The following is a 21,621-nucleotide window of genomic DNA, read 5'->3' on the forward strand; positions in this document are numbered from 1 at the left end:
ATCCGTTGTTGTTGCATTACCGACTTTCGTCTACAAAAAGCCTGACCTTTTCGAAGACACCGGATTCGGCACCGGCACCGCACCGGCACGTCCGAGTGTTGGATTTGCATCAGCACCCTAGAAGAAGAGGAGCTGGTTAGGCTTCTACCCTAATGTTTGCACTTGTTCCACGCTGACTGCATTGATATGTGGCTCATATCACAGTCGACATGCCCTATTTGCCGTACTGCGGCTAATCCTCAAGAAGCACCACCTCCAGCAGTACCACCTCCACCACCACTGTGGAAGTCGAACCATCCAACTCTGTCATACCAATTAACTTCAGAAGGCTCATCTTCAGAATAAAAAAATATATAACCCTAGCTAATAAGCTCACATTATACGAGAACCACCTTCAAGTATCAATATTAATTTGTTTCCAAGGATTGATTAGTGTAATGTATACCCGGCCCGGTGGCCGTCTCCCACTGTTAACTTCTTGGCTTGGATATGAACAACGGAATCAATTAATGAATTATATATGTTCTTAAACTAAATTGTATGTTCTACATGGCGTATGTGAAACCTGCTTCACAACAATTTTTAGGAAAAATAACCTCTCCGCATTTTCCTTACTGACAAAAGTGAGGTATGAATGCTGAAGATCTTCCTCTACCAAAAAAAACAAATGAAAAAATGCTGAAGATCTTCCCAGCAGCTCCACATTGGAGGCATTCAAACTTTTGGCTCATTGACTTACTGACCACCAAGAAAGAAAGAAACCCTCAATGAAGACTGGAATGGATGAGCAGATCACCATTTTCTTCTCATGTTTTAAAATGCTTCATTTTATTGGTCTGTTCAGTAGTAATCTGTGTACACGCATTTAAAAGCAACCTATCTTTCTCTAGGACTCATAATTAATAAAACATCTAACACAATGGTCAGCTCACCGTTCTGCATTGTAGTCTAAAAATAGAAGAGAACAAGACAAAAGTACCAACGGCAAGCCATCCAATTCTTATCTGATTCATAACGCGATCCTCAAATTCTACCACTCATGAGATATAATCATTTAAATATTTCACTACAGATCATTTACCAGAGATATACGATGAAGGAGCACAAGAAAATCTAGTAGTTGCAGCACGCCATGAGCTAAGAGCATCCAAAAGATGTTTCAGGGGTTTCTGCCTTCAGGGTGTAAATTACATCCGCTCGTAATTGAGCCTATCGGACTGCAGATGATATCAGAAGTCAGTCAGATTAAATCAGATGCTGAGCAACCTAAAATCTACCACAAAATCAAAGACTTGTCAATAAAATGAGAATCAACATTTCATAGTAAGCAAACTGGAAAATTTAGCTGTCCTATCAGCTGAAAGTGGTAGAAAAATGATGGTACCATCCATTTGAACAAATGCTGTAAGTTAAATAAATGCAAACAGAGGACTCAGGTATCAGCAAAATAGGACATGTATATAACTTGGCATGCATGAGAGATTTGAATTAGTGATCCAAACATTGTTTGTTTGATGCTGCAACCTAGCAATTAGAAGGTGTTGAGAATTGTGCTGCCTTGGTGCTCAGGTTATTGAGTTTCTAATTTTAGAGATGGTACCTTGGTTCACAAGTTTTGGAGAATTGAGTTACATACTTTCCTTAGAAAATGTTCCTTATTGATCAAGGTTTAGGAGAATTAGCAAGTCTAGTTTCCATTTTCAAGTTCTTTCTAATTTCAGGTACTTTCCTTTTTGTTCTTTCTATTTTGGACAGATTCATGAGTCCACGAGATGTAAGCATTATTTCCTTTTTTTGAAGGCAAGTTGGTTTGCTTCTCAAGTTGTAATCTAGACAGTTGAAGTCTATAAATAAGAGGCAACAATTCTAGGAGTTCTAAGCTAGGATCACAGCCCATTGTTGCTACTTCTTTTTCCTTCTTTTTCTTCTTTTTGAATGTCCTTTCAGTCCCTAGGCTGATTACAGGTGCTGAAATTCTAACTGAAGGAACACATACATCATGTACAAGGCAGTTGTTGCAGAGATCAATTGCCGTGATACCTTTAACTCCCTACCTCCCCCATTTGTAATTTAAAAGGCACATGTTTGTGAAATTTATTGTATATACATTCTTTCAAAATCATTTTCCTCACCAATTTATGCAAGAAACTAAAATTATTCTGCACAATGATTGTGGAAACTTCTTCATGGTACCTTTATAAGCATGTCTGTTGGAAGCCAAGCCGGGGCAGTTGGGATTCCAACCCATGCAATCTGCAAGCAAAGTATCATCAGAATAAGTAGGCAAGTCACTCATTCGCATAAATGTATCATTTTCAAAGGCTACTGCCTTCTTCTACGGTCTCCCGGGAATTAAAATTTCAGCCGCCGAATTAAAGGAAATTCGCTTCCCAGATAAATATATTGTTGTCCAATAATTTGTAGTACAAATATCTATTAACCAATACAACTTGAGGAAAAGATACTGACCACCCCCCCCCCCGGCCCCCGGGGGTGTGTGAACTCATGAAATGGAAGAAACTTACAAGTGCGTATTCTCCTGTCTCAAAAATGCGTAGGTCCAAGACCTAACCACAGTTTCATACAATACATAAGAAGCAGAAACATATAATAATAAATAACAATACCCCTTCTGAAAATTGACTTATATAAACAAGTGAAACAACAACATTAGTGCGGACCCAACATGAAGAAGTCATTTCACTGAAATAGAAGAGCTCTACAAGGAATAGAATCACCATGTCATCAATGAAAAATAAGAGAAATCCAGTATCTCCCAAGCCCATGGTAAGATCTAGAAGGGAAGATGGGTGTAAGGTTCTCGATGGACAATTGATAGCAAAGTCATGAAAATTGGATCTAGACTTAAAAGATGATTCCCAACTTGCTTAATGTTATTTCTCAGACCCTGATCCCAGAAATAATAGTCACCAAAAATGGTTGGAACTGTGAAATCATTCTAAAGGGTAGAAAGAGAGACTATAAAGACTCGAGAAGATAGTGAAGAAGAATAAGAAGCAAGGATTGAAAATAAGGCACTTATTACAGATGTACTCAAAACTAGAAGAAGTGGACTATTTCAATTGACACGTACACATTGTACAGAATTATCAAGTCTCTCAGAAACTCAATACTATCTGGGTAATGTGAGAAGTATATATAAATAAATTTCTGAAAGATGAAATAAGTTATAAACACACTGAAGAACGTCTAACCAAACCAAAAATTCAACATTTTAAAATTTTATTTGAAAAAGACTTGTGCTCTGAGTTTCCTGATGCCTTTTGGCACCGTAAACAACACATTGTCAAATTACCTTATATTAAAGGATATTTTGAAAGCCAAATCCCAACTAAAGCACACACTATCCAAATGACCAAATGATGTAGGGGAAACCCTAGAAACTAGGGGACCTACAAAGTGGGCTACTAGACTCTGAGAATGAGACACCTATCCTTGATAGGTAATAAAAGAAAAAATGAATTGCAGCACCTGGATTCTAATTAAGCATGCATGTAAGACAGTTAAAACAGAGAAAGAAGCACAATAAGTCCAAATTGATGAGCACAACTAAACAAGAATCAATAGGGAAACAAGGGGATGGGGATATTGACATCATAATACTAAATTGAATGCAAGAATATTAAGAAACTTAAAGAAAATTAAAGCTGGTCCTAGTTAATATCAGATTTCAAACGAAGAATTCAGCAATTAACAATGAAAAGGAAACCTTGGAAGCTCTGTTTTAAAGAAACTATTGCAAAAAGGAAGAAATATAATTCAAGAAATATTTAAGGAAATATTTAATAAATTACCTGCTGGATCTGGCTGCAAACAGGGTTTAGAAAATACTAAGGAACATAAATAATAGAAAAAAAGAATTTCTGGGCAATGATGAAACACCAAAATGGACAGTAGGGTTAGAAAGGAGACATACAGCAAGGTTGCAGTACAAGAAGTGAGAATAGAGAAGGAGAAAAAGAAAAGAAGATAGAAAGAAAGGGTACGGCAAATAAAAGAAGAATTTCTGACGGACAGAATAGAAGAGACAAGAGGAGAAAAGAAAAAAGAAAGAAATCTGCGAGAAGAATAGAAAGAGACGATCGAAAGAAAGAAGAGAGAAGATAGCAACTAGAGAAGAAAAGAAAAGGAGAGAAGCCTAATTCATGTAAGAGAGAAAGTAGGAGAAGAGAAGAGAAGAGAACTTACTTGAGAGAGTGAGGATTCACACCAAGGGAGATTTATGCAAGAGAGAGAAAGAAAGCTTTTTTTTCTTCTTTTGTTTTCATTCATTCATGTTGCCAAAAAGAGTCCCATACAATATTTAAATAATAGAATCAATCCCTCCCAACCCTACGTGCTTAATTCCCAAAATAACGCCAACTTAACTAGCAAATATAACCCAAAACCCAAACTAATACAAAATTGGGCCAAAATACACTTTAGGCCCAGCTCACCAAGAATCAAACATAAAATAAAAAAATTCTATAGCAAACTGCTACCCAACCCACTAAGACTAAGGAAAGTAACTTGACACTTTGCCTATGAGCAATGCTCCTCATCGAACCATACGACCCTAGCAATTTGATAACCTCTGAACTCGTCGTCTATCCACATAGATGGGGATGATCTCTATGCCGGTGTCGCTGGTAAACATGGAACTCCCCACTAATGTCCTTATCGCCCAAGCATTGCAAGAAATCTATAGAAAAGAACTTGATGATCTATTGCATAAAAAGCTCATCCGCCCCAGTAAATCCCCCTGGAGTTGTGCAGCCTTCTATGTAAATAAAAGTGCCGAAATTGAACGTAGAACCCCACGTCTAGTTATTAATTATAAACCATTGAATGAAGTCCTTGAATGGATTCGATATCCAATCCCTAATAAAAATATTTTTTTTACAAAGAATTCACAAAGCAACATTTTTTTCTTCTAAATTTGACATGAAATTTGGCTTTTGGCAAATCCAGATTCATGAACAAAATAGGTATAAAATTGACTTTATTGTCCCCTTTGGACATTATGAATGGAATGTGATGCACTTTGGTTTGAAAAAATGTCCCCAGTGAGTTTCAAAACATATTGAACAATATTTTAAATCCTTATCAACATTTGACCTTAGTCTGTATAGATGATGTACCATGTCTACTCTAAATCCATTGAAGAATATATCAACCATTTGAATAAATTCTACCAGATAATGAAAAACAATGGGTTACTCATCTCCCCAAAAAAATGGAGTTATTCCAAACCCGAATCAGATTTCTAGGCCACATCATCTATCAAGGGACTATAATGCCCACTGACAGATCGCTCGCCTTTGTAGATAAATTCCCACACCAACTACTTGACAAAACCCAACTCCAAAGGTTTTTAGGAGCCTTAAATTATGTCCAGGATTTCATCCCACAAATCTTACCAATTTATGAACCATTATATTCTAGACTCAACAAAAATCCCAAGCCATAAAACCACTTGTTAAAATTATTCCTTGCCTTAACTTAGCAAATCATGACCTTCTAAAAATTGTTGAAATTGATGCCTCTGACATTAGAACTGAAGGAATCCTTAAATGATTAGATCAAGTAAAGGAGGTCTTAGTCAAGGTTTGAAATGTCGCCGACATTTTAGGTGTCGATGGCTGTTGACACCGCTGACATTTGGCAGTTGGTGAAATATCAACCCCCGGTTTCCCAGGGGGTATTTAGGGTCGTTTTGGCCTGAATTTTGTTGTATAACCTAATTTGAGGCCAATAAAAACACTGGGAGCAATATTTCGGCTCAAAACATCACCTAAACTAATGTTCCTAATCGGCACAAGCCCAACTGTATGTGGGCCAAATTGGAAGTCTGGAAAACTCATCTAAACCAATGTAAACATGCAAAGAGAACACAAGTACACAACTAATGAAGAGAAGTACTAAAGTCTACAATTCATTATACAATTATAAGATACAACGATATTACAAAAGTATAATAGAGTAAGCAAGTAGATAGAGTTATCCAATCATCTCATCTCAAATCTCAATACCAAGTATTGTGCCTAGGTGGATCCATCTCCTCCTGAGTCTTTGACGTCATAACCATAGTGGCAAGCATCCTGTTCCCAAACCATTCTACATACTGATCCCATCTCATTTGATACTGATAGTTGTCCAGATAGTCCTGAACTGTAGTTCTATAGTGATCATTGTTTGCCTCCAAAAGAACTCCCATGTGAAGAAAGCGAGAATAGGACCAAGGAAGGTGCTGCAGGGGTGGCGATGATACTATTGGTGCCAGTGACTGTGTAGATGGTGGCCTATCTGCCATAAGCAAAATATGGACTCCACAACTAAGTTTGACCTCGAGAGACCACACTCATAATAACTATCGTTGTGTGCATGCCCATAATACGAACCACTGGAAGGGGATACTCATACCTATACCATAATGTCTATAAGTTGGAGAGGGACCACAAAGACCAATAGACCCATAAGCAGATGTGGAGCCTACAGACTTATCCAAGCTCATATATCCCATCGCTCCCGCTAAGCCGTCTGCCAGATCTAGAGCTAAAGGATTTATGTAAGAACCATACGATTCGTAAGATCCATGAGATTAGTGTAAAAAGGTGACATCATCATAACCACCTCTATGTGGTGCTACTTCCTATGGCCCTTCCCCTTCCGGTTGTAGGTCATATCAGGACCACGATACTACTCACCACCATGATTCTAATCCTGGGTGGCATGTATGAATTGTTTCTCTCTATCTCAGTGGGGACTGCTATGTCTCTGGTAGTGGAACCTATAAATGCTCCTCAAGTCCTCCACCATCATCAGCCCTCTGAGTCGGACTGGGAGAGAGTGTCATCTAGATCGTCGTACTGTGTGCCAGGTGCCACCATCCAATTCTCATCAACAGTAGTAGTTGCCTCTGGTGTACGTGCATGTGCTTGCCCATCTTGAGAGGCCATAAACTCATCCACATCAACCCTTGCAGCTCGAGCTAGCTCTGGGTCAAGCCTCCCTCTTGGCTGGTCCAACACCGGCTCACCCCTATCCAACATCCACTAAGTGAGGGGATCTTGCTCATTTGCACCCACCTCGAATATATCATTGATGTTACTATCCTGCCAACTACTCTTAGTCTATTCTTTGACGTGTTGTATCTTCAACGTCATATTGTTGTGGTAAAACACTAGATCATTTAAATGTTGGCTTCCTAACCAATTCCTCCTCTTAGAGTGGATCATATTAAATGTACTCCAATTCCTCTCACACCTAGAGATAGAGCAAGTCTGAGATAGGATCCGGAGGTTGGATGCACTATTCTCATTAACATATCACCACTCAACTGCATTATTACAAATACATTAAGTTAGAAATTTAATACTTAACATAAATCAACTTACCTGTAATAATGATGCATTTATGCATCTAAGATCTAACCTGGATAAGAGTTTTCTCTGCCCCGTTTAGCAACATCTGAACTGAAGGACCCAAATGCATCCCTAAACAACTTGATCTACAATCATTTGTATTGATGGTTAACTAAATTCTGTAAAGAATAAATACAAGTTCTAACCGTTCAAAATCCTTGATATCTCAACTCATTGTGGCAAAATGATTGGACCATTGGATCCAGCTCCAACCCATAAATCACCTGCAATAGGGCATCTAACAAGTTTGTATCCAACCCCAAATGATCACTATACTGATATCTAGGGTTTAGAAAATAGGTTGTATAATTAAAAAAGTTTACAATTAGAAGTTAAGAGTGAGGATTGAATAAATTACCAATACCTACAAGTCAACAACCTACCATATTTACTTACCAACCCTATGTAGGGGATGCATTAGATGAGCAGTCCATCGTTCATGCACAATATCCAATAAATCCCAGCTCCCTTCAGGGTTTGCTCTTTTTATGGCAACCTTTATACACTCAAGGGTTGCATGTAGGTGGGGCATAGTGGGTCCCCTAAAGGAGTCCACCATACGCAAAACCTATATAATGGGCTCATAGGTCTACAATACCACAATCACATTTCTCCAAAACTCATCAGATGATATTGTGCTATGTGCCTCGCGCCCATTGTTCGTATTGAATTATCACAGACACATTAAGTCAATAGATAGCACATATACAAGATAGTCATAATATAATTTGTAAAATGAAATAGTAGATAGTTATCTTACTTGGATCCAACCCAATCAAACCACTACTAGGATGCAAACATAGATCTGAAGCCCCACTTCTCTCAGATACTGCTCAAGGTGATGCAATTCATTGCAAACCTTGTCAGACCAAGTTGCAACAACTCACCTCTACATGATCTCCTCATCATATCCAGCAATGTTATGATTATAGATGAAATTAGTTACATGTTTAGCCATTTCCACTGTGTTTTGGACAATGTCGATTTTCTCAATGTCCTTTAATGAGCTGCGCAGGGTGTCCGAAAAAGATGATAGTCTGGTGAACTCATCAACACCTCACCGACCTTCTTAAAGTTGGAGCCATTGTCGATGAAAATTTGCACCACATTCTTCATCCTAATCTCATCTATCATATTCTGTAGGAGACCCAATATATATTTATGTTATTTTGTATGACCAGTAGCATCCATGGATTTCAATAAAATGGTCCTCCTACCACAGTACACCATAAAGTTGATGGACTTTCTAGCTGGAATGGTCCATCCATATGTATCCTAGAAGGGTCTTATATTGTCTATATATTGCTGCATCTCCTCCTCTTTAAAAAGGAAGGTGGTCATCAACTCTTTAGGGGTGGGTAAGGCTGCAACAGGGTCAGGATGGGCCGGGCTTTTGCAATCCCAAGGCCCTATATATTCTAATCTAAGCCCATTTTGCCCCGACCCTAATTCAAGGCCAAAGGACCTAAGCCCTACAAAACCAAGCCAACCCCATTCTCACCCTGATTGGCCTTGATTAGCCCTATCCCTAGCCCTGATTGGCCCTATCCTTGTCCTTGTTCCTAATTCATTGAAATCAAGCATCAGACATTAATTCACTTCAAATAAGCCTTTCTAAAGTGTTTAAATAAGCATAATAAATAACTTTAAAGGGTAAGCAACATCACTCAACATGATGAAAACTTATGATTTGGGAGCTTATTTATAATAACAAAAAACTAGTGTTTATGTTTGTATAAAACATTATTCAATCGACACTCACAAGGTTAGAGCTCAATCGATTCTACCAGCAGATTCAAATCTCTTATAGAAAAGGGGAAAAAAAAGCTCTCCTTTGTGCGCTGCTTCTCCAATCCCTACTCTTCCACTTAATGATCCTATGTAGGTGTATAATTGCATATATTAGAGGCAAATGAAAGATATCAATATTTTTGGGAACTAAAAATGACTTAAGTCGAACCTCAAGGGATCCAAATAAAAATTACCCTAAAAAGTAATATAAAAAGTAAACTCATAGTTTAATATGTATCAAAATGACTCAAGGTCAAAATCGAGGCTTATATTAAGGTTAATATGATGATCATGGTAAAAATCAAGGACGTGATCAGGGCCAAAATCAAGGACAAAATTAAGGCCAAAATCAGGGCCAGGGTTAAGGCAAAAAATAAAGAATTGGTCAAGACAAGCCCTTGGCCCTAGTCAGGGCCAAAATAATTTGGCTCTGACCCATCCTTAAGGCCAAAATCTTACGCCCAACCCCTATTTGAGCTCAGGGCGAGTCAGGGCCGATAGGGCCAAACTTGCACCCCTAGGGGTGGGACCCTCATATCCATAACCTGCATTTGTAATAGTATGAATGATATGCTTGTAGTATCGACCCCGCACTATGTATAGTAGAATGAAACTGTAACACATCCACTTTGACACTGCCTTTTTAACCTTTTTAGCTATACCTTTCCATGCATTAGAAATTTTGGGCTGTTTGGCCCCCTTCCTTTTGAAAACTTCAGGATCTTGCTCTAAGATCAGGTCCCCATGGCGTGGATACTTAGGTGGTGTTGCATCTGCTATATGAGTGGCTCTTTAACTATATGATCTGCTAAACATACCAAATACACCACCCCTCCCACCATATCCAGATGCTCCAACCCCTGTAGGCCTAGAGGGACCAACTTCTGAAACTCTAGCATTGGCCCTATCCTAGTTTTGATAGTGCATTTATTTCCTCTTTGCCATGGCCCGCCTCATGTTCCTCTCTTGTTGATCTCTCTCCACATCAACAGGATCAACATCCTAATCATCATCTGAATCATCTTTGTATGATGATGGTCCCCGCACCGCATCATCTAGTGCTTTGTTCACTCTCCTCTTATCATTTTTCTTTTTTCCCCTCACTTTCTGTAAAACCCTAAGTGCCTTCACTACATCTGGATGGACCTCTGTGCATGACGTCACATCCTTCGAACTCTCAATGATGTGACCCTTAAACTTGCTGATGTCACCTGAGTTCAATTTCTTCCCACAGAAATTACATATTCTTATCTCCATCAATAGCCACACAGTACTACCATGCTAAGTCAAGTCTCCCTCTTAACGCCTATCTCTGAGGCTCTCCCTATGGTTGTGGCTGTGGCTATCGCTATCCACCCTGTGAACCAGCTCCCCTCTGACTCCCACTAGCAGACACGATAACTATTGCATTTAAAATGATTGCACAAGTCATTCAATAACACCAAAATAATTTTCTCTAAACAAAGAAACAATCATGTACCTAGTTAGCAATTATTTTCTTTATATTTTTTAAATATAAAATAATTTTTTACAATTTTTTGGCAAAAAAATAGGCTGCCCATATCAAAACCAGCAATTAAGCCATATGGGCAGCACTTGAAGAACACTTACATAGCTATTCCATAATATTTTATAATTCTAAAAACCTTATTCCCCATTTTTCATAATTATTTGTATTTTCTATTAATATTTTAATAATTTTCAAAAAAAAATTTATTTATTGGGTGAAAAAATATTTTGACTCCATGAGTCCGTAGATCGGCTCATAGAGTTCCACATATTTTTTTTTCATCACCATACAACATATTTATCACTTAAAAAGTAACCATTTTCAGTGTAGAAAAATATAAATTTTTATGCTAAAAAATAATAAGAAAACAAATTACTTTGCAGAAAAAAGATTCCAACTCCATGAGTTTGTAGATCGGCACACGATGTTCAACACACTTTGATTTCATAAACATCCAACAACATTATAGCATGCATTTTGTCAAAAATCAACTGGAGATGAATTGTTACCTGTGAGATGAAAAAACTCGTAGATCTGTGTGAAATCCCACTTGATCGATGCAAAGATGTACTCGACGTCAAAGATTGGAGCAAAATAGGTTTAAAATGCAAGAAATAGGAAAGAGAAGCTCCAAGAAGCTTTGGAGAAGAGAGAGAAAATGGTAAAAAATTGAGTTAAAAATTGCCAAAAGTTTGACCGAAAAGCAGCTAAATATTCCCAACATTCTCAATATGTCGCTTTCTCATGTCGCCCATTGTTTTCATGTTAGGTTCTATCGACATGGTGATATACTACCGACTTTTCATACCTTGGTCTTAGTCCAATTTACTTCAGGAGTTTGGAACCAAGCTCAAAAGAACTATAATACTATTAAAAGAGAAATCTTATTAATTGCTTTGTGCATCCAAAAATTAAAAGTCATTTATTAAATAATTTTTTTTAGTAAGAGTTGATTGTGTTGCAAAACAAGTTTTGAAAAAAGATGTTCAAAACATAGCGCCTCGAAATAGAATTGTGCCTGATGGCAAGCATTATTATCAACTTTTGATTTTGACATTTAACATATCAAAGGAAAATTCAATTCAATTCCTGACTTCTTAACCCATGAATTTCTCCAAGAATTAAAGTCTATCAATTTGATCATGTCTCCTCCTAAGGAGTCCCTTCCTCTCTCCACTATAAAAACAAAGGCTTTGTACGCCAAACAACCATTACCAAAATCTTCAGATTCCTAAGCCATTGTTGCTTCTAACAAGCCATATTCCCATATTGTAGCTAGGCCTAGTTCCATTACACTATCCAAATCTATTGGACTACCCTCACGGGTCCCAGAAACAAGCCAACCCCAATAAAAAGTGACTACTTGATCCCAAGCAAAGTCTACAACAAAAGAGCTAGTATGTGACCAAAGAGTCCATTCAACCAATGTTACCCATTGAGCCTTATTGAGCTCAACCAACCAACACTGATTCTCTTGTCATTGCTCGCAAGATGTTTTGCGCAAGGATCATAGGACAAAATTCGGTCGAAACTTGTGAAATTTTGATCGAAAATTTCCATTTTGGGAACTTTGAAACAAAAAACTAGGGGACCCAAAAAAATCCAAGTTTCGATCAAAACCGTCAAAACCTCAAAATTTGGTTCAACCCAACTGGACCAGCTAGTTTATGAGAAAAAAAAAATCCCCAAATTTCGTGGGAAACATGAGAAATTTCATGGAAACCTGAGAAATTTCGTGAAAACCTGGGAAACTTTGTGGAAACTTGGGAAACTTTGTGGAAACCTGGGATTTTTCCTGCAAGTTTCGAGCTTTCCCAAATTCTTTATTTTTGTTATTTCTTTCATGTTTCCCCAAATACAATGACAAATACCCCCTTCATCAGCACTTCCCTATCCAATTGCGTATTCCTTTAGATTGGTTATCTTAGGCATGTTGATGACCAAACTTATAAAATTGCATTTGTTGATTACCTTGACAACCATAGGCATAAAATGTCATAGGATGTCTATGAATTGGTTAGGGGAGAGGATGTTATAGGCATAGTACTACTCAGCTCACAGGATAGATCCATCAATGCACTCCTCTTGGCACTAAGTTGTACTTTCCTTTTATTGTCAGTTACTTTGTATTTGATGTTTTGAAGTTAAAGATTATATATTGAATGTTATATACTTAAGTAGTTAAGTTTATAGTGTACTTCTCGGACAACTCTACATTGATGTTATGAACATTTAATGACATCTACATTGACTTTTTTAGCAAATGCAGCCAATGTGTTCTTTATACTCTAATTAGCTTAAATGCAGAGTCCCTAAAACCTGTCGAAACTTGATATCAAAACTTGCACAAAGAAGTCCTAAGTTTCCTTGAAATTTCCAAGTTTCCCACTTAGGTTTCTCATTTTCACTTGGTCGAAACTTGAGTTTCCTTAGAATTTTTTTCTATGGCAAGGATCGAATTACTATTCCTATAGCCAGCAAGATCTTAGGAATTTTACGAATTCATCCTAGTCGACACCTATTCTGTCATCTGGAAGCAAGTGAAGGACAAAAACGACCCATCACTAGTCTCCTATACCACAATCATAATCAAGAAGGTTTTGACCCTTGAAGAATGGAGGACACATCCCTTACAAATGAGGGACTTTTCATAAACATTTACTATCCTTGGATATCATTATCAAGATTACATTGATGCATGAAACCATACATTGCTATACTAGAACAGATAGGATCAACATTCATGATTCTTCTGCTTTGACCACAAATTTCCCAGCCAATTTAAGTTCCCATACTAATTTAGTTAGTGGTGGCAGATGGGACCAATTGACACAATCCAACCAACTAATGTGGCCGAAGCATGTATTGTCTTCCACCAACACACCACTACAATCCCCACACAACTAGATCTGCTCTGGTTTATATCCATTGCAAGCTTGCATGGATTATGTACTGGGACTACATTGTCGAACAATTCAATGGTGATAAAACTTCCTTGAATGATTAATGGGTCATCCCCTGCTTGGCCCAAAGCTTCCATGTCAAATGGTGGGATTCCTGCAACACTACTAACTGCAGCATCCCAATCCTTATCAAATCTCTTACGAGGCTAGAGCAATCCTTGCACAATTCCAAGCTTCAACAAACAGTCGAAGGGCTCGCTTAATGGCACAACAGGCCTGACTTAGGGTTTTTGGGTTTGAAGTGTCCATTGCTCGGGAAAACTGACCTCTTCCCATTAAACATATTTGGGTTTGATAGTTCTTGAATGGCATGGAATGCCTTCAAGGAATTTAGTTTTGCCTTTTATGGATTTTTGCAAAGCCTTGGGGGCCACAGTCTTCATAGCCTTATATTGGATCCTATAAATAAGGGCAATTGGTATGGATCCTAGTTTCATGTCATAATCACTAGTTTTAAGGTTGATAACCAAAGAATCCATAATGTTTTTATAATCAAGGTTGATGGTTAAGTCTGGGAAATGGTTAAAATATATTGGTCCATGATAAGCCCCTTATTTCACGAGTCCATACTCGTAAGAGATCCACAAGACCCGCTGATCAACAGTCCAGCAAGGAAACGACGGGAAGATTTGAAGAGTCCTATTACATTCAGATTGCCTTTGAAGAGTCATATTACATTCAGATTGATTTTTAGGATTAGACTTGAAGAGTCCTATTGCATTCAGATTTCCTTTAGGTTTAGAATTGGGATAATTATGTTGATTAATACGGTAGGAAATAAATTGCTATTAATAGGGGGAAGGAAGAGTAGGTAGGGATACGTTTTGAGTTGTGAGAAAAGTAAGGGAGGGGGCAATTGCTCTCGGGTAGAATAGGTTCACCTACAGCTGTAGTGTGTTCTGTTCTGGAGATTATTTTGAGTATTGCTATTATCGTTGTGTGACAAATTGTCCATTGCTCTTCTGTTGAGATCGGGGTCTTATCAGACCATTACAAAGACTAGTCTCTACCACTTTAAGCAATGAATCATGGAATTTGTTCCATCTTTGGTCCCTATTGGCAAGCAAAAGGGAAGTGTTTAGGCCTTCGCGATAAAGGGGTTCTATGGCAACTTGAATACATCTGAAATGAATGTATTTATATGGCTGTTGTTTGAGGTTCTTGATGGATTGATAATTTAAAAGATGTATTTCTTCTAGATTAGAAGAGATCTGGATATATATATATATATATATATATATATATATATATATATATATATATATATATTATTGCAAATTTGGAGATTCATTCTTATTTATAAGGAATGCAAACTAATACAAATAAAATAACAATTCTTTTCTTTCTTCAAATTTCTTCGAACTTCTACTTTCTTTTCAAACCATTGGTCAACACACATACAATACCAAAAGAGTAACAAAAACAACTCAAAATGTGGACACTATTATAACAAATAAGAATTACAGTCTTAACTCAAAACTCCTTTTAACTTGGCAAACTAAAACCCTTACTACTACTAAACTCATCCTCAGACTGCACCTTCTTTATGGGCTTATAATTAAGGCTAAACAAAATAAATAAGTGGCCAAAAATAAATTCTTCCTAGGCCAAATTTGGCAGTCTTGACTGAATTATTGAACCATGTTCAGTTTATCAATTCTGCTCTAGAGTTGAAGAATTACCTCACCACGATCTTCATAAATGTAGTCCAAGCCTTTGTAATAAGGAGGGTGTCCAACCGACAAATACTGAAGTTACAAAGATAAAGATCATAGTTATTGTTTCTATTGCAATTCCAATACATAAAGTAGCAGTAGGACTGAAAGGAAAACAATAAAATGCTAAATAGAACTTTCCATTACATTAAAAATAAGAGAAAAGGAAGAAAAGAAATTACAAATCTTGAATCTGTATAATAATTGCACATAGCTAATAACATATCTCATTTATAGGCTTGCATAAAAGGTCTAATGTTTTAATCAATACAAGGATGATCATAGTAAATTGGCGCCTCTCATTTTGTGGGAATGTAACTTTCTACTTGTAATGTTTGGTTTGCTCGTCCAATTGATCTGGCTTCATCCAGTGCCACTATTAGGGAGTGAAAGCATGTCCCAACCCTTGACAGAAATTCCTCCTCTGTAGAAGTTATCTCCACCAAAATGAACATCAGGGGTTTTGGATGAAAAACCCTGAACTCCTCCCCTGCCTCCTCCCAAACAAGGGTTAGTCTCTGCCATTTTATACTTTGAAGCCAAAATTAAGAAGTACGCGGCAAGTACTTTGGTCAAAGCATGCTGATGTAAATGTGGATACCAAGAATATTAGATATCCAGCTATTATAAACAGAAGAAACTGAATTTTGGATAAACAAGTTCCACTTACATTGACGCTGTTAAGATACTTCTCCTTGTCTACTCTCACGATCTGACCTTTCTTCACTACAAGATAGAATAAAGCATAACAACTGTAATGTTACAGTTCTGGCCATTGTTTGAACATTAAAAAGATAAGTGTGAGTTTACTTGAATATACAGGCTTCTTGGGCAACTTATTCGTTGTTGTTTTTGTTGTAGTCGTCGTCGAAGACTGAGCCCTCGAGGGCTCATCGCTCGTCGCCTGAGCGCCATTTTGCTTGCTTGGTTCAGCAGCAGCGTTTGCAGCTCTGACGGTTAGTCCCCCAAGGGAAGGATTTCTCCTGAGAGTTTGTAGGTTTGGAGAAAAGCACGAGTAGCAACCGTGAGGAAGAATAGCAGAATAGAAAGCCATGGAGTGAAGGATGAGTAACTCTGCTTTCGCCGTTTACTCACAAATTTCTATTACCTGCCTGTCCAGTGATCCATCCTTTCTGAAGATAAGAAATACTTGGGTTTTAGTCGTTCTTTCAAACAGTCATCACCACAAAATAAATGTTAATAATTAAATTGGACCTCTGTTTTTTTTGTTAGATAAAAGGCACACAAAAAAAAAAAAAAAAAAATGTAAGAATAAGAATGAAACCCTAAAATATAAATATAGCATCTAACCCCGAAGGACTTGCAAAAAATCATAGAGTTCGAATCCCTTCGTCAGGGCGAAGCCCCACCTGAAGAAAAAGAAAGAAAAAAAGGAATGTTCAGGCTTTCGATTTTCCACGGAAAATCTCGTCGGTGGAAACCAGAGAGAGTAAACCGGTCCCCGTTATCTTCCTGCTTTCGTTCGCTCCTCAGCAACCGCTTATCTTCCTCATCTCCATTCCTCCGCTGGCTGAAGGTACAATACCACTAAACTCAGCCAGAGATTTCGGTTCTGCAACTTTCTCACTTGTCAAACAGATGTCGAAAATTATTGTTGACTTTGTTCCTATTCGCAATTGAAGTGGCATGTTACTTGATCACGACGAAACATGGGAAATTTGTTCCGATACTCAAGGACTGCTCTCTTCAGATTTCTTCGGGACAGCTCTGGATGCTTCTTGGACCGAATGGTTGCGGCAAATCCACACTTTAAAGGTATCTCGCTAACTTAATCTATACATTTGGCTGGACTAGCTTCTGTTCCTTTTTTTAGTATCTAGGTTTGTTTGAATTGGAACCTCTGTTGCTGATTAACTATGATGTTCTTGAATATTTGATGTCTCATTGATTGTCTTCGTCTGCACAGATAAACACAAGGGTCGTTAGTTGAGTCCCGTGGCTATGATAAGGCCCTTTGAGTTGGAGTAAGCAAGGTGTTACTTACGTTTTCTATCCCCGCCCCCCATTTAAAAAAATACATAAATAAATAAAATAAAATAAAATTTTGTATTTCACTGATGTTAGTGGCATAGGTCTTTGGCTGGGCTTTTGAATCCAGCTGATGGGATTGCATATGTCAGAAGGCCTAAGAGTTTCGTTTTCGAAAACCCACATTACCAGGTTGGTCTTTTTGTTCAGTTAGCTTCTGTTTTCCTTTTCTTTGCTGCCACTTACATTATCTAACATCGTGCAAGTATTTCAATTCGCTGTCATTTGAAGAGATCTACCAAGTGGCATCTGGACTACATTTTAAAAGCTTAGAACGGCTCTGCTTATTAATTTATTAATTTTTTGAAACTTCATTTAAATTCCAAAGGTAGAAAAAGTTGTCTCAAACAAACCAAAAAAGAAAAAAGAAACTACATGCTATGAGAATATATCTCATTGACTAAGAAACAAAGCAATAGGCAAAGCAAGCACCAAATTAAGAATGATATATTTCATATGGATTGATTATAGGATGCTTGTACCTGGAATGTGATATGTTCTTTCACAATGGGAAGACAAGATTATAATGGAGAGGCTTATACTGAAACTTGATAATTGCTAATGTCTCTCTCTAAGTCTCAACCCTAGAAGTTCATCTTCTTGAATTAAAATCGATACACCCTATTCCCAGCCTGTTCCAATCAGCCTTAATACCATCCCCCCCCGCCACTGGTTCTGGTCTCAGCCCCTCCCCTGATAACCCATTAGCCAACCTCTCTCCCACCATTTCCACCAACCTTATCGCCCTTAACTCCATACCCCCTCCAAACCTGTCTGCCCTCTCCCCACCCCCCCAAGCTTCACCGACCTACACAAGCCTTTGTCCCCATCATCCAACTCCTCCATTGACCCTGATATCTTTGAAACCCCGTCGCCTCTCAACTCCCCCTCTCCTCCGAAGAAAGCTTTCTCCGTCATAAAGCAAGGATCAAATGGCTTGATTTGGGAGACTCCAATTCGGCCTATTTCCACCGATCCCTCGAAAGCCCAAAACCACTTCAATTCCATCACTTCCCTCATCACAAACAATAGCATTTGCATTTCTGCTCCCGCTAGCATCAAAGCTAAGGTCTTCTCCTTTTTCTCCACCCTTCTCTCTTCGCCATCTCTTCCCCCTCCCCCCCGGTACCCCTCTTCCCCTCAACCTCATTAATAAAGTCATCGATCCTTCCTTCGTCCCATCTCTCTGTGCTATCCCCTCCATGGAAGAAATCCTTCTTGCCATTCAGTCCCACAAGTCCAAAATGCCTCGGGACCTGATGGCTATAGTATGGGTTTGTTCCTTGCCACTTGGGATTTCATTGAGCATGATCTCATCCATGCCATCCATAGCTTTTTCTTCAACCCTTCCCAACTCTCATCCATCAATCAAACTTTCCTCTATTTCATCCCCAAGAAGCAAAAAGACTCTTCCCTCTCTGATTGTTGCCCCATCTCCCCCTGTAATCTCATCTACAAATTCATTTCCAAGATCCTTGTGAATATACCCAAATTGCTTCTCCCATCCCTTGTGAGTCCGAATCAATTAGCCTTCATCTCGGGCCATAGCAGTGCAGACAACATCCTCCTTTGTGCAGAGATTGTTCGTGGCTTTGATAGATCTTCCCATTCCCCGGTCGCCCTCCTTAAAGTTGATCTTCACAAAGCTTTTGATTCGATTCGGTGGGATTTCATTAGCGATGTCCTCCTTTGCATGGGCTTCCCTCCCCCTTTCATCCGCTGAATCGAAGCCTGCATCTCCCCCCCCCCCCCCGGTTTTTCTGTCTTGGCCAATGGATCCCGGCTGGATTCTTTCTTCCGTGTTGGCATTCGCCAAGGCTGCCCCCTAGCTCCCTACCTCTTCTCTCTTGGTTTAAAGGTCCTCTCCCGTATCCTCCAATCCAAAATTGACCAACTCCTCATTTCCCCCATCCCTAAATGTAGGTCCCTAAACCTCACCCATCTCGCTTTTGCGGACGATCTCTTGATCTTCTCTAAAGCGGATCACCTATCCATCTCCTCCATCCTCTCGGCCCTTTCACTCTTTGAATCCCTCTCTGGCCTTATGGAAAAAAATTCGACCGATATGGTCGATATTTCGACCGAAATGCCTGAAAAAAATGAAATCGAAACGAAATATAGGTACAGGTACGAAAAGTGTCCTATATTGGGATACGACACGATATTTTGGCCCGATACCATATCGGGCCGAAATGATACATGCGTAGGCTTTAAAATGTCTTGTTTCAACCCATTTTTGAGCTTACCATGTTTTTCGACCATACCGAGCAATGTCACCAAGGAGTTTTCGAGCCTTTTTTGAATTTTTTTATTTTTATTTCTCTTGCTTTCATCCCTCTTTTCACCTAATTTCTACAACTCCATTTCCTTCAAACACTAGATTTGCTCCTCCATTTGTGCATTTTCTCAAATCTTGCAAGGTGAGTAACCAACTTCCTCATTTTTTTATTTTTGTTTTGTTTGTGGCTTAAATCATTTTATATTGCTTCCAAATTTATGTATGTTTATTTTAGAGTTTGATCTATGAATTTGTAGTGTCAAAATTAATTTTTTATTCTTCCTACTATTTTTTTATTTTTTATTATTAAAAATTATTTAGTAAATTATGTATATTGCTAAAAATGTATATGTATGGTACATGTATAAGCTTCAAATTAATGTATATGAGAGTTGAGACACCATATTGCTATGATGGTGTTGAATTAAATTTTTTTCCTTTTAATTATGTTATTTTATTGTATTTAATATATATTTAAATAATTAAATATTAATTAATATTAAAAAATTAATTATCTGTTTTAAATTTAAAAATAGCAGAGTATTAGTGGAAGCATGTATACAATTTTTGGAGCATGTTGTGGATATTTTTAAGATTGTGTATTTTATATATCTTTAAATTATTGTATATTAAAAAAAATATATATATATATATATATATATATTAATATTTAAAAATAGGAGGTTATTATTAGAAGCATGTATGTCATTTTTGGAGCATATTTTGGAGCTTTTCAAGATACTTAGTGTGTATTTCTTGTATCAGGCACTCTCTTTCAAAGATGTCATACATAGTTTGGCAACACTGAAGGCCATTGACAGCTGATAGAAGGAAGAGCAAGTGTAATTATTGTAAGAAACAAAAAGGAGGAGGTGGGGCCACTAGACTGAAGGTGCATCTAGCTGGTGGAAACAGGGATGTAATAGGTGCCCAAAGGTGCCCGTAGAGGTCAAGAGGGCAATGGCCTCATATATTAGTGGTGGAAAGCAAAAGAGGAAAGAGGAGAGAAAACAAAGGGAGGAGTTCGAGGATGCATACTTAGATGACCTTCCAGATCTTGAGGATTATGGTCTGGATGAGCCAGGAGAGTGTGACTCTGATCCAAAGGTCGATCAGATCAGGAGGGCGATGATGATGAGTAGGGAGCAACAGAGGGGTCTGGGTTGTGGGTCCTCTAGAGAGCCAGTAGGTGTGGGAGGCACAGGTGGCTCCCAAGTCCCTATGAGGAGGACTCAGAGTGTGAGGTAGGAGGCTCCTATCCCACGAGCCCCTACAAGGGGTCGAGCTTCGTCAACACATCCTACAGATTCAGATCTTGAGATTCTTCGCAATGATCCGACCCTATTGTGAGGCCTGAGCATAAACAGAGAAAGTTGAAGCACTTATGGGGGGGAGTGTGAAGGAAAAAGTGGGGATGGCTTTCTTCAAATGGGCTTATTACCATAATATTCCAGCACATAAGCCCAGGGGCCCTATTATAGAGATATGATTGAGGAGATAGGCAAGGCTGGGAATAGTGTACAGGGTCTCATTCCATATGAGATATATAATGTCTATTTGCCTAAGCATAAAGAGGACATAAATGAGTATATTGAGGGATTAAAGTCCATGTGAGCTCATTATGGAGTGACTGTGATGGCTGATGGTTGGACTGGTCCCACTAGACAATCTTGGGATGAGGCAAGATTTGATGGATGTCGTCCAAACTGTAGTGGAGAAGTTTGAACCGGATCCATCTAAACAAGCAGTCATCCTTATGGAGGTGAGATAATGATTTGAATCATTTGATATTCACAATTCATAGTTTTATACTAAGTCATTTACCTAGTAATTAGTTATTGTTTTTTCTCTTTATATATTAGATAAAGGCATTTAGGGATGCCACTGGGAG

General features: G+C 38.3%; 2 protein-coding genes across 7 annotated transcripts in view; one reads left to right on the forward strand and one right to left on the reverse strand.

Moving 5' to 3' along the window:
• Nucleotides 1-530: 530 nt before the first annotated feature.
• On the reverse strand, nucleotides 531-16,859 carry NDHO (NAD(P)H:plastoquinone dehydrogenase complex subunit O). Of its 3 annotated transcripts, XM_089162810.1 has the most exons (7): nucleotides 16,774-16,859; nucleotides 16,214-16,536; nucleotides 16,074-16,129; nucleotides 15,371-15,436; nucleotides 2,526-2,567; nucleotides 2,194-2,253; nucleotides 532-1,217 (listed from the first exon to the last, which is right to left on the reverse strand). In XM_089162810.1, the coding sequence occupies exons 2-7, from the start codon at nucleotides 16,455-16,457 to the stop codon at nucleotides 1,188-1,190; spliced, it is 498 nt and encodes a 165-aa protein (XP_089018936.1). In that variant the 5' UTR covers nucleotides 16,458-16,536; nucleotides 16,774-16,859; the 3' UTR covers nucleotides 532-1,187. The 3 variants fall into 3 exon arrangements, with proteins under 3 accessions (XP_089018938.1, XP_089018936.1, XP_089018932.1); XM_089162812.1 differs by lacking the exon at nucleotides 2,526-2,567 and having other exon boundaries at nucleotides 531-1,217; XM_089162806.1 differs by lacking the exons at nucleotides 532-1,217; nucleotides 2,194-2,253; nucleotides 2,526-2,567; nucleotides 15,371-15,436 and adding an exon at nucleotides 15,454-15,985.
• Nucleotides 16,852-21,621, forward strand: part of LOC149027474 (rust resistance kinase Lr10-like) — a 35,537-nt gene continuing 30,767 nt past the window's right edge. The window contains exons 1-3 of one of the 4 annotated variants that reach the window (XR_016174568.1): nucleotides 16,852-16,940; nucleotides 17,047-17,179; nucleotides 17,331-17,584. The gene's annotated coding sequence lies outside the window, so the exon portion shown is untranslated. Of the gene's footprint in view, nucleotides 16,941-17,046; nucleotides 17,180-17,330; nucleotides 17,585-21,621 lie in introns of those variants that run through there. The other 3 variants (XM_089162788.1, XM_089162791.1, XM_089162797.1) reach the window with 3 other exon arrangements.

Source organism: Hakea prostrata, chromosome 1 (assembly GCF_041222555.1).
Source record: "Hakea prostrata isolate BN-2017 chromosome 1, UWA_Hpros_2, whole genome shotgun sequence".
In the NCBI taxonomy this organism is placed as follows: domain Eukaryota; kingdom Viridiplantae; phylum Streptophyta; class Magnoliopsida; order Proteales; family Proteaceae; genus Hakea; species Hakea prostrata.